We start from the raw sequence: 13,197 nt of genomic DNA on the forward strand, positions 1-13,197 counted from the left end.
AGTGAGAGTTTGAGGGTCATGTCCTTTCTGTTATTTTTTTCCTTGAGAGTTTTTCTCCAAGAAACTCCATGTTATATTTACACCATGCTGATCTGTGCCCCTTTGCCCAATGCTAATAATACCCAAACACAATTTTAAAAACCACTTTCTGTGGTCCGTAGATTCAGAGAAATGAGAAAGGGAAGAAATAAGAGGAAGAAAGATGCTCTCTGTTCTTCTCTGCGGTCATGTATAGCAGCTCATTTCCGGAGCTGTGAGTGACTGGTACTGTGGATTTAAAAAACAGAAGTTTAAAGATATGTTTAAACGTTGGCTTATGAACAGACACTGAAATTACAGCTGTTTATCAGCCAACTCTATTACTTTGTCCTCTCCTTTTTTTCCAGTTTGTTGGGCTTTCTTTGCATAACATCAATGTCTGAAGAAGTTACTTACGCAGATCTAAAATTCCAGGACTCCAGTCAGACAGAAAATATCCAGAAGTTTGACAAATTTGAGAAAGAAGGTAAGATTTTGAGCTACAGATGTGTTGTAATGTGGTCAGGGTGTACAAAGTGGCAGAAGTGTTGAGTAGATTCCCCTTGGATGTTAGTGAATTGGCAATGATCTCTCTATTTGAATTTTTAATTATGCATCTTAATTTTACCCAAAATACCAAAATGTCCATACAAAATGACTGTAAAGTTTTTTTAAGACAATGATCAATGTACTGGACACTTAATCTTTTACAAATTTTCTGTTTTTTTTTCATATCACAATCAACATAATTATGATAGGATAATATTTTCATATGACTAGATTGTGAAACATTTTTCCCCCATGAAAGGAAGCCATGGAAAAATGAACATGTGCTGTCCAAGAAAGTCAAGGCTTTGTACCTTCTTTTTTCTAAATAAATGCTAGTGTGTATGTGTGTGTGTCTGGTGCACAAGATACTAGAGACAGAGAGAGAGAGAGAGAGGAACTTTAGAGGATTGCATCTGATTTTTTTTTTTTTTACCAAACTGAGTCTATATTAAACTCTAAAAATTTTTCTACTTTTTTTGGAGATCTTTTCCCAATTTGCTAAAATACAGAAGAGGTTAAATTAAATGAAAGGATACATCAAGTATTAAAGGAAGAAAAGAGATAAAGAAACATAGAAGAGACACATTCAAATTCATCCTGTGCCAGGAAATTTGATATTCTTTAATCTTAATTTATTTCTGAGATAAATGGACTATTGTGTTTACTTTCTATACTGTAATTTCCATCTTATTCATAATCCTGTATTTCTCCAGTTGTATGTAGCTTCTGCTTCCTGGCATTTAATCTTTTGGATGAAATCTGTCCCAGAATATGCAAACTTAAAATCAGTGTGCATAAATTAAACAGTTCAGTTCAGTTGGATATGGATAACACGAAAAGTTGGTAGAAACAGTGAAATTAGGAGAGGGAACTAATAGAAAAATTCTCATGTAGTCTTTAAGTGTTCTCCCCCTCCCCAAAATGTAGCATTCTTTGAAGTTCTAACTTTATTGTGAACAGCATTTTCATTGTTGAATCTTGGGTCCATTTATCATCAGCGTTGTAAATCCTGAGAAGGGATAACAGCTTAATTCTGTGGCCTTTTCCTCTAACACAAACTTTTTTTTAAGGACTGGAAGTTAAGGATTTACAATACTTTCTGTCAACTTCCTTGTTGGTATTTCTCCTTTTATATGGTTTGAGAGGAACAGAACATATCATGAACTTAATATACCATAATTGCTCTTAACATATCTCATCACATTCTATCTCATTTTCTGTCCTACTAATTGTCCTTATCCTAAATTTCCACTTCAGAAATTGACTCGAAAAAAATCTCAAATCCATGTCTTGTTGGCTTTCTCAATTTTGTCTAATTTTCTTATTATTCAGCTTAAAGTTTATATAGTATTATGTAAACTTTGTATTATTTAACATCTACCCCTTAGTCTCATATGCTCCCTCCCTGTGCTTTTTCCTTGAAAAATTCCAATTCTTAAATATCTACCCACTTTGTGCCCCATCTGAGCAGCTGAACATTGCCACATGAAAAATGCACAAACTCTCAAACCCAGTTTACTCTCATTTGCCAATATATGTATATGTGTGTTCAGTAGTGTCCAACTCTGTAGCCTCTGTGCAACTCTATGGGCTGTAACCCACCAAGCTCCTCTGTCCATGGGATTGTCCAGACAAGAATACTGGAGTGGGTTGCCATATCCTATTCCTATTAATAATAATAATAATAATCCTCACTTGACCACTTAAGTCTCTCCATTTTCCCTCCATTTCTTCATCTCCTTCCACAGCTCAACTCGTTGAACCCATTGTCTTTGGTCACAGACTCCTAGTCATCCCTCTCTCTCTTCTCATCTAACTCTACCAGGTCTCTACCAGTGTTCCATGGGGATCATCCTTGTTTCAGTCATGGATGACCTCCTCCCTGACCCACTGTGACAGTCACATCTCTGCTCTAATCTGTCTCCTGACTTCTCCTTTGACCACTTCAAACATCATTTCTCATGGAAACAGTATCAGGCTTTATTTTTGGGGGGCTCCAAAATCACTGCAGGTGGTGATTACAGCCATGAAATTAAAAGATGCTTACTGCTTGGAAGGAAAGTTATGATCAACCTACACAGCATATTCAAAAGCAGAGATATTACTTTGTCAACAAAGGTCTGTCTAGTCAAGGCTATGGTTTTTCCAGTAGTCATGTATGAATGTGAGAGTTGGACTGTGAAGAAGGCTGAGCGCTGAAGAACTGATGCTTTTGAACTGTGGTGTTGGAGAAGACTCTTGAGAGTCCCTTGGACTGCAAGGAGATCCAACCAGTCCATTCTGAAGGAGATCAGCCCTGGGTATTCTTTGGAAGGAATGATGCTAATGCTGAAACTCCAGTACTTTGGCCACCTCATGTGAAGAGTTGACTCATTGGAAAAGACTCTGATACTGGGAGGGATTGGGGGCAAGAGGAGAAGGGGATGACAGAGGATGAGATGGTTGGATGGCATCACTGACTTGATGGACATGAGTTTGAGTGAACTCTGGGAGTTGGTGATGGATAGGGAGGCCTGGCATGCTGCGATTCATGGGGTCGCAAAGAGTCGAACACGACTGAGTGACTGAACTGAACTGAACATCATTTCTCACCTTGGCCACAATTCTTTAGTCACTCTGGATCTTTTCTGTTTTTTTCAAACAGGTAAAACTTTTCTCCAAATTAGAGTCTTTGAATTAGGTGTTCTTGCTATCTGCAGTTTCTTTGCTCTGATTTCTCATTCCCAGGGGCCATAAGTTCTGACTAAATGCTCTTTATAATATAGCTCAGTTTCAAACCTGAGCATACCATTTAACAGTTAGAGATATCTCTCAGCTCACTCATAATTAAAATTTGTCTCCTATGAAAGCAGGGACTGGTATGTCTTGTTCACTTCTGTATTGTTAGTATCCAGACTAGTGTCCAGTGTACAGAGATATTCAATTACTTTTGATTAACTGAATATATAAATAAATTAGAAAAAGTCTGTAAAAATAATAGCACTTGAAGTCATGCTTCTGACCTTAGAAATGATCTTGACTATGTAATTCTTTCACTGTTAACTATTGTCCAAGGTCTAAAAACATTGTTTCATATTTCATTTTCAATTCTCTCTATATTTCATAGTATCATGGTATCACCAACTGTGATATGAAGGACATAGGCACAGTATAGTAATTATAGTAAGGTTATGTTATCTCTGAATTATATTTTCAAGAAATATCTAGTATCCATTTATACAAGTAATGATTATTTAAATCACATAGTAATTTAATAGCAATTAACATAATATAAAGTTTACAATTTCTTGAGTTTTTTTTTTAAGTAGGGAAATGATCTTTTCAACAAATGTTCATAGTTCAACAAAAAAGAAACATTAATCAAAGTTTGCTGCTCAAAGCATGAAAAAATTCTGAGGAAACTATTTGGTCTAACCTAAGAACTGGCTGATGGGAGAACACCCAGAGACATTTCAGGGACACTTTCTCATGTATGCTCCACAGCCAAACTGTCAGTATTTTCTGGGGAAAGCATAGACAAGGAAATTACTTTCTCTGATACCCTACATTTGTCAACTCAAGGAAGGAGCACTTAAATTGACTTTGCTGTTAGCTGCTTGTTGCTCAGTTTCCCCAATTTTGTACAGACAAGATACATCTTTTTTCAGATTAATTGGTCTTCTCACTTCTTTTTCTTTCTCTTTTTCATAGATTTATTATTTATTTTTATTGGAGTGAAATTGCTTCCACTGTGGTGTTAGCTTCAGGTGTTACAGCAAAATGAATCAGGAATACATATACACATGGTCCTTCTTTTTTTTGGATTTCCTTTCCCTTTGTTGTTGTTGTTTAGTCATTCAGTCATGTCTGACTCTTTTTTGACCCCATGGACTGTAGCCACCAGGCTTCTCTGTCCATGGTATTTCCCAGGCAAGTATACTGGAGAGGGTTGCCATTTCCTTCTCCAGGGGATCGTCTCAACCCAGGGACTGAATCCGTAACTCCTCACGCATCTCCTGCTTGACAGGCAGAGTTTTACCATTGAGCCACCTGGGAAGCCCTTTCTTGGCCCTTTGGGTCAGCACATTTTCACTTGTTTTTCAGCCCCATTTTTGCTTCTGTTTCTTGAATCAGCCTATCAATCCCAAGCTTCTGCTTTGAAAACCAGTTTGCATGCAAAACAATTAACAAAACGTTTTTGACTTCTTGACTGACTTAGTCTTTAAAAAGTTATTTTTAAATGCCCTGAGTTTCTAGCAAAACACATTCCTTTACCACAGACCTATGAGGAAAGAAATAAAGACAACATAAATGAACACATGAATCAAATTAAAATGTACACCACTCTAAGTGTCTTTACTAATTTTGCTTCCCACAGAGCCACCTGTTCCTTCCCATGTATGGCGTCAAAGAGCCTTGGCTCTGACTGTCCTGTGCCTTCTGCTGCTGATTGGCCTGGGAGTCTTAGGAGGCATATGTATGTATTCCCCATGTTTTTACTGCCAGGGAAAACACTTAGAAGTGAGTTTTGCTCTTTGAATCGAAGTCTTGGAATAGGTGATATGTCCACAAAGAGACTTAAAACTAGGCAGTTAAAACATGGTACTTAGTCTATTTTAAAATTTTACAATTAAAGTTTTTTAAGTGTAAAATTTTATTTCTAATTGGAGGATACTTGTTTTACAATGTTATGTTGGTTTCTGCTGTACAACAGGGTGAATCAGCTATACGTATGCATATATCCCCTCCCTCTTGAACCTCCCTTCCAACACCTCATCCCTCCCCTCTAGGTTAGCACACAGCATTGGCTGAGTTCCCCATGTTATATATAGCATTTAAATGTAAATACCTGTTTATTTTACATATGGTAATGTATATGTTTCAATGCTACGCTCTCAATTCATCTCACCCTTTCCTTCCCCAGGTGTGCCCATAAATCTGTTCTCTATGTCTGTGCCTCTATTCTTGTCCTCTAAATAGGGGCATATGTACTCAGTCTCTTTCCCTTACTTCTGTGAAATAACTGCTTCCCTAGACATTTAATACTCTTAATTCAGCAGAAAGGAGATGATGGTTGTACTGAGGGACTGCAATTTTTTTTATCATTTCTCTCTTTTTTTTTTTTTTAAATCTGACATTCACATAACTTTGAAGACAGGCATGGAAAAATTGAATAAGCTACAAAATTTCAAAGAAGAACTTCAAAGAAATATGTCTCTACAACTCATGCAAAACACAAATAGTTCCCAGAAAATCAGGAACCTTTCTATCAAACTTGAAGAAATAGCCACCAAATTATGTCGTGAGTTATATATAAAAAACAAAGGTAATCCTTATTTCTTTCTGAGTTATTTATTAGACAATGAACTAAACCTTGGAGTCACTTGATCACTTCATCAAAAGCTAGTAGCCTTTCCCAGGAAATTATTATTTGGAAAAAACAATTAAATGTGGTTGATTGAAGACCCATTGATGTTTCTGTGCAGTTAGAAGAAAAACAGAAAAATAACTATCATTCCCAAATTATCAGGATATGATACTTACTAAAATATAATATGGTCTGCAGTTTCTGTAACCTGACATTTACTACTACTATTTTGGGCACTGAAGTCAATAGAATATAGGAAGAAAGGATAGATAACCTCTTTAATTTATTTTTCTGTGGGGTTCAGTGGCAAAGAATCCACCTGCAATGCAGGAAGTGTGAATTCGATCCCTGGGTAGAGAAGATCCCCTGAAGAGAAAATGGCGACCCACTCCAGCATTCTTGTGGGGACAATCCCATGGACAGAAGAGCCTGGCAGGCTATAATCCATGGGGTTGCAAAAAGTCAGACACAGCTGAGCACGCATAAGGCCCATCTGAGCACTGTATGATTTTTGGCTACACTGAGTCTTTGCTGCTGTGTGCAGTCTTTCTCTAGTTGTGACAAACAGGGGCTACACTCTAGTTGCAGTACATAGGCTTCTCATTGCAGTGGCTTCTCTTATTGTGGAGCCTGGGCTTCAGTAGTTGTGGTGCACAGGCTTAGCTGTTCCATGGCATATGGAATCTTCCAGGACCAGGAATTGAACCCATGTCTCTGGCATTTGAAGTTGGATTCTTAAACATTGGACCACCAGGGAAATTAGATCACCTCTTTGTTTTTTAAAAAGAAGAGCGATAGAAGATATGTCACCTTTTTACAGATGACCTTGTTCCTAAATGTCACTCAATGTTTGATGAGATAATAGAAAAAAAAAAATTCAAGTTTAGTCTTACCTTTGGAATTGGGAGGCACTAGTCTTTTAATATCTCTAACAGTTTCTATAGTTATTATAACTAAAACATATTGTCATCTTAAGAAGTCTCCCGAATGTTCAACAAGTCAAGAGCTGGAAATGCTCTAGTTGGAAAAGGCAGTATGTCTTGTGATTGGCCTTTATTGCCATGTAGAAATACACAAAATGACAAAGGGAAAGAAGGAGATGAATTAATTGCTAATCAGGGCTCCTGAGACTGGAAAATAGACTGAAATCCAGGTGTTTAATTTCAAATGTGTTCAAATTATGTTTTGGACACGTTGTGGTTGTACATGGGAGCCTGGAATACAAGATTTACTTTCTTCACTTTTGGTGTTAGAAGAAGAAAGACAAGTAAATATGCTTTATTTTTGTAAACTGAGAGAACAATGGGAATAGTAAGAACTATGAAGACATCTATACAACCAAACCAAAGTATGCTTTTCTTCCAGGGAACAAATGTAAACCTTGTCCAGAGGAGTGGATGTGGCATGATGACAACTGCTACCTTCTACTATCTGGCTACCAACATCGGAAAACATGGCAAAAGAGTGATGAGATTTGTTCTGACTACAATGCCAGCCTGTTGACGATTAAAAGCAAAAGGGTGTTGGTAAGATCGCATGGATCTCTGCCTGTAAGGGAAGAAGTCACTTTCCCCAACATAGAATAGAGGGGGGAGACATGTTGGGGATGATTTGTATTAGTCCAGACATGAATCTGGCTTATTTTAGTTGGGGTATGAGGTGAATGGAACTTAGTATACTCATATCGAGCCAAGACAGGCCATGTGAAACTTTAGCTTAGCACTTTAGCATCAGCGGATTCTCAGAGGCTGATGGGCAGATGGTAGACATGGAGCCCCCAGAATCTTTAGGTCTGTAAATATTTCAAACTAGAACTTTAGAATCAATTCTCAGGACATCGGTTTTAGCATTTATCTAAAAACAGAAGATTTGTAATTATTCTTTAGTCTTACCAATTCTGTAAAATTACACAGAAGTAGGTTCACTGTTTCCACCCTTTTGCATTTGCATTTTTTTAACTAAGAGGAAAAGGCTACATATACTAGAATAATGATGCTTTCAAATTGTGGTGTTGAAGACTCTTGAGAGTCGCTTGGACTGCAAGGTGATCCAACAAGTTAGTCCTCAAAGAAACCAACCCTGAATATTCATTGGAAGGACTGATGCTGAGATTGAAGCTCCAATACTTTGGCCACTTGATGCAAAGAGCTGATTCATTGGAAAAGACCCTGATGCTAGAAAAGATTGAAGGCAGGAGAAGAAGGCAAAGACAGGATGAGATGGTTGGATGGCATCACTGACTCGATGGACATGAGTTTGAGCAAACTCTGGGAGAGAGCAAAGGACAGGAAAGACTAGCGTGCTGCAGTCCATGGGATCACAAAGAGGTGGATGTGACTGAACAACTGAACACAAGAATTAAGATTAGGTGGCAAACAGGAATCCCCTGGAGGTCCAGTAGTTTAAAAGATTTGGTTCTTTCACTGCTATGGGCCCAGGTTCGATCCTTGGTTGGGGAACTAATATTCCACAAGTTGTGTGGCACATCAGGGCCAAATAAGTAAATAAAAGAGAGATGGCAAAGGCAAGTGCCAAGCAGATATATTGCACTGAGTTCCTGGGTCCCAGGAAAAGTGAATTCTCTGAAAGATCTAGTTATTTATCTTATTTTTTCCTAATATTTAAATTATTTCTCTATATTTTGGAGAATATAAAGAATCCCATGGAAAGAGGAGCCTGGTGGGCTATGGTTCATGGGGTCTCAAAGAGCTGGACACAACTGAGCAACTAACACACACACACACACACACACACACACACACACACATATTTTGGGCTTCCCTGGTGGCTCAGCATTAAGGACTCCACCTGCCAATGCAGATGTGGGTTTGACCCCTGGGTAGCAAAGATCCCCTAGAGTAGGAAATGACAATCCATTCCAGTATTCATTCTTGCCTGGAGAATTCCATGGACAGAGGAACCTGGTGGGCTATACTATAGTCTGTGGAGTCGCAAAAGTGTTGGGCATGACTTAGCAACTAAACAATAACAACAACAACTCTCTAGAGTTTACTTATTCATTGGCATTTGTGGTTTTTCAGATAATAATCCCATATTTATTTTAAAACAAAAGTATATTTTTTCAAAAGTCTCAACTTCCTTACTGTCAGAATTCTTTTTCTTCTTTATAAAAAGGGGGAAATCAATCTAGTTTCTGCCTAGTCTTATTATTCTCAAATGATCCTTTCATAGTTATTTGCTTAACAAATGACTGGCATATAAGAAAATTAAAAACAAACAAACAAACAAACAACTATTACTTTGGCTACAAATCTCTGAACTGGGTTTGAATTCTAATCTATAACCATTCTCCTCTGACCTTATTACATTTTTCTCATACTCATGTTTCTCTTAACTTGGGTTTTTGACGATGAACCATCTCTTTGTCCCCAGATAGTAACAGATATAAATGTTGAGAGACATCTTGCAGTAAGGGGCATTCTGTCTCAATTTATTTTAATGGCATAGAAAATAGTAGAAAAGTGTCAAAAATGTCACCTTGACATAGTAATTTGTAAGAAATTACACTGTGAGGTAATTTACAGAAAAGGAAGACAATGATTTTAACAAGCCACCTCTGTTTCCTATAGGAATTTATAAAATCTCTTCAGTTAAATCACTATTGGTTGGGATTATCTCCCAGGAAAGATAACAAAAAATATGGAAACTTGGATACAAGTATCCCCTTCGACTGGTAAGTTTTTATTCTTGTTGAATTTTAATAGCTGGTTTCAGTAAAGGTGAATTTTCTCAGGAGCACTGTAGCTTCTACTGAAATTGTATCCTCAAAGAACGCTTTTCCATCAGACTTTTATGATGTGTTTAATAATGAGAAAATTATTGCAAATGTCTTCCCATTATTTTGACAACTACAAGCCAAATAAGGGAGGATTTCTGTGAATAATGCTTTTATCTAAGAAAACTATAGAAGTCAACACAGGTCACTGGGCTTGAATATGTACTTAAAATTGTGCAATGCTAGGATTCTAAAACAAGTGAAAGATTGATTCTTCCTTTTGTTACTTAACCATTGATTGGATGCACAGACAAATTAATTCAACAGATGAAAATCATGAAACGTGTAAATGCTCCAGTAAGAATACATAGAATAACAAAAAAATAGATTTTGTCTTTGAAATTTATGTTATAACTCAAATTTGAAGTGGACGTTTTTGAATAAAAAATTTAGAGATTGACTAGAAGAGCATTTTTGGTAAAGAGAATAAAATGAACATGGGCATGATATAAAAAATATTTTGTTGCACAACAGAGTAAGAAATTGGTTATAAATATGCCAGTATAAATGGACTCATATGTTGTATTTGTTCTGCTTATAATGGGTGGGGGCAAAGCATATATAAAAATCATGCCAAAATTCATTTGTTTTATAATTCCTTAAATTTAGGAAGCAGGCAGGATTCAACTAAAGAAAGAAACAGCCTCAATCCGCCAGATGTTGTTTAGTCGCTAAGTTGTGTCTGACTCTTTGTGACCCCATGGACTGTAGCCTGCCAAGCTCCCCTGTCCATGGGATTTCCCAGGCAAGGATACTGGAGTGGGTTGCCATGCACTACTCCAGGGGATCTTCCCGACTCAGGGATTGAACCCAGGTCGCCTGCATTGCAGATGGATTCTTTATCACTGAGCCATCGGGGAAGCCCACTGGATGCCCTTACAATCTCACAAATTTGTACAGATTTGTTTGTTGAGGACACATGAAGCTGGAGTGAGCTCAATACCTATGTGCTGGGGTGCTGCCACTCTGAATCTAACCCCGAGATTCTTCCATATACACGACGTTCAGCAAGGCAGCAAATAGAATCTTTGGTTGTGTTTTGGTTATTGTTCTGTTGTGTCCTGCTTGTTTTTTTTCCATCAGATAGAAATAGTATGTGTAGGAATATGGGTCATAAAGATAGTGCAGCTCTATCTTTGTCAGTCTGCAATGATAGCACAGAACAGGAGATGTGCTTAGTTGCTCAGTCCTGTCCAACTCTTTGTGATCCTATGGACTGTAGCCCGCCAGGCTCCTCCATCCATAGGATTTCTTCAGGCAAGAATACTGGAGTGGGTTGCCATGCCCTCCTCCAAACAGGGGATAAGATCTGTACAAAGAAGAGAAAGAAGTATATTCTAAAGATCTCATTTGGAGTGAAATTCTAGAAGTAAAGGTAGTGTGAGCATAAAGGGACAGTATAGATGGAATCTTGTTTCAAAAAATAGAGCTTCCCTGTGTTTATTTGCAATTATTGCTAATGGGAAAGTAAACTATAATGGGATGGAAAACGCAGTAGCTATTTCAAATCACAAGAAATAATATAGAAATAGAAACATATCCTAGTATATGTATATAATACATTTTTATATGTATCATGTACGTATAATATATGTAATTCCTCTTTTTAAATCTTTGATGTTATTTTGGGATTTGTTCCTGGAAATGAGCTAGGATTAATATAATCTGTGTTCAGTTCAGTCACTCAGTCGTGTCTGACTCTTTGCAACCCCATGAATTGCAGCATGCCAGGCCTCCTTGTCATCACCAACTCCCGGAGTTCACCCAAACTCTTGTCCATCGAGTTGGTGATGCCATCCAGCCATCTCATCCTCTGTCATCCCCTTTTCCTCCTGCCCCCAATCCCTCCCAGCATCAGAGTCTTTTCCAATGAGTCAACTCTTCACATGAGGTGGCCAAAGTACTGGAGTTTCAGCTTTAACATCAGTCCTTCCAAAGAACACCCAGGACTGATCTCCTTTTTAATGGACTGGTTGGATCTCCTTGAAGTCCAAGGGACTCTCAAGAGTCTTCTCCAACACCACAATTCAAAAGCATCAATTCTTTGGCACTCAGCTTTCTTCACAGTCCAACTTTCACATCCACACATGACCACAGGAAAAACCATAGCCTTGACTAGACGGACCTTTGTTGGCAAAGTAATGTCTCTGCTTTTGAATATGCTATGTAGGTTGGTCATAACTTTCCTTCCAAGGAATAAGCGTCTTAATTTCATGGCTGCAATCACCATCTGTAGTGAATAATCTTTTTATGCTATTTCAAATAGAAAATTAAAGTTATTTGAGGAACTTATTTATTAATAATCATTAGTTACTGATCCAAGTGGTGATGCTACATTTTTTTCCCCAAAGATAATATATTCAGTTTAAAAATTTATCTTTAATCTATAGTCCCTCATCAGTCATCTTATGTTAGGAGCTGGCAATCATTCAGGGCTTCATCGTAAAATTTCTGGAAAATGCCTGAGGGAAATGTTACTTGGAGATGATGCTGAGCTTAAGGTATCACAGATGAGGTTAATTTCTGATTTTGGTGATTATGAAAAATATTTGAGGAGGGCAGCCTCAAAATTTATTACTTGCCCAGTTTTCCCAGAGAATCTAATGGAATTGCATTACTTTACTCATACTAGGTACTGTGGAAGGGAGGTGCTAGGTCTGGAAGAAGAGGACAACAAATACTCCAGCTGTGAGAAACTAGAAAAGCCTGAGATAAATCAGGAGTGTGTGACAATGCACATTTGTCCATAAAAATAAGTAACTTGTACACTTGCCATTCTAAATAATAATTAAAATTTATTTTAGACAACACAGACCATAGGAGCAGTGGTATGTTGGAAAAGTGATTTTTTTTTTTTCTGGGACTGTGTTTCAAATGTTTGACTTGCCAAGTGTAATTCTTCATTTTCTCTTTCAGGTTCACAAGAAATACAAGTGTCATAAGTGATAAGATGTATTGTGGATACATACAGTATGCATCCTTTTTTTATGCTAAGTGTACTGATACTAAAAATATTGTATGTGAGAAGCTTGCTCAATCAGTGAAAATTGAGAGTATACTAATGAGTGAAGTCTTGGATAGAAGAAAGTAGTTAGTGCAATTATTTTGTCCCAAGTATTATCCTGCACTTAAAGGACACTTTGGGGACCATACATCTTGTTGACAACACCAATAGAATAAAGACACAGTAAGACTACATTTCTGCCTCCCTCCTAACAATTTACATTTTCAAACTTTCTTCTTTTCCTTCATTTGCTGAGTGAATGGAGCCTAACGTCAGAGTTATAATTTATGTTTCATTCACTCAATCCAGATACTGCTGAACATAAATATAGTATTTTGGGTGAAAATAGAGAAAACTGATGGAGGAAATGGCAACCCACTCCAGTATTCTTGCCTGGATAATTCCAGTGGACAGAGGAACGTGGTGGGCTGCAGTCCATGGGGTCACAAGTCAGATATGACTGAGCATACACAGAAAACAGAT

General features: G+C 37.5%; 1 protein-coding gene across 3 annotated transcripts; it reads left to right on the forward strand.

The window, feature by feature from the left end:
• Positions 1-304: 304 nt before the first annotated feature.
• Positions 305-12,908, forward strand: CLEC12A (C-type lectin domain family 12 member A). Of its 3 annotated transcripts, none has more exons than XM_004006880.5 (6): positions 305-505; positions 4,925-5,023; positions 5,705-5,872; positions 7,280-7,440; positions 9,505-9,608; positions 12,627-12,908. In XM_004006880.5, the coding sequence occupies exons 1-6, from the start codon at positions 415-417 to the stop codon at positions 12,799-12,801; spliced, it is 798 nt and encodes a 265-aa protein (XP_004006929.3). In that variant the 5' UTR covers positions 305-414; the 3' UTR covers positions 12,802-12,908. The 3 variants fall into 3 exon arrangements, with proteins under 3 accessions (XP_004006929.3, XP_027821658.1, XP_042103487.1); XM_027965857.2 differs by lacking the exon at positions 12,627-12,908 and adding an exon at positions 12,343-12,524; XM_042247553.1 differs by lacking the exon at positions 5,705-5,872.
• Positions 12,909-13,197: the final 289 nt, after the last annotated feature.

This window comes from Ovis aries, chromosome 3, assembly GCF_016772045.2.
Source record: "Ovis aries strain OAR_USU_Benz2616 breed Rambouillet chromosome 3, ARS-UI_Ramb_v3.0, whole genome shotgun sequence".
NCBI classification, from domain to species: Eukaryota; Metazoa; Chordata; class Mammalia; order Artiodactyla; family Bovidae; genus Ovis; species Ovis aries.

Bases quoted from the DNA above. Each gene is read 5' to 3' on its own strand.
- CLEC12A (XM_004006880.5), top strand. From the start codon at position 415: ATGTCTGAAGAAGTTACTTACGCAGATCTAAAATTCCAGGACTCCAGT. The intron at 506-4,924 runs GTAAGATTTTGA...TGCTTCCCACAG, and splicing joins TGACAAATTTGAGAAAGAAG to AGCCACCTGTTCCTTCCCAT. The intron at 5,873-7,279 runs GTAATCCTTATT...CTTTTCTTCCAG, and splicing joins GTTATATATAAAAAACAAAG to GGAACAAATGTAAACCTTGT.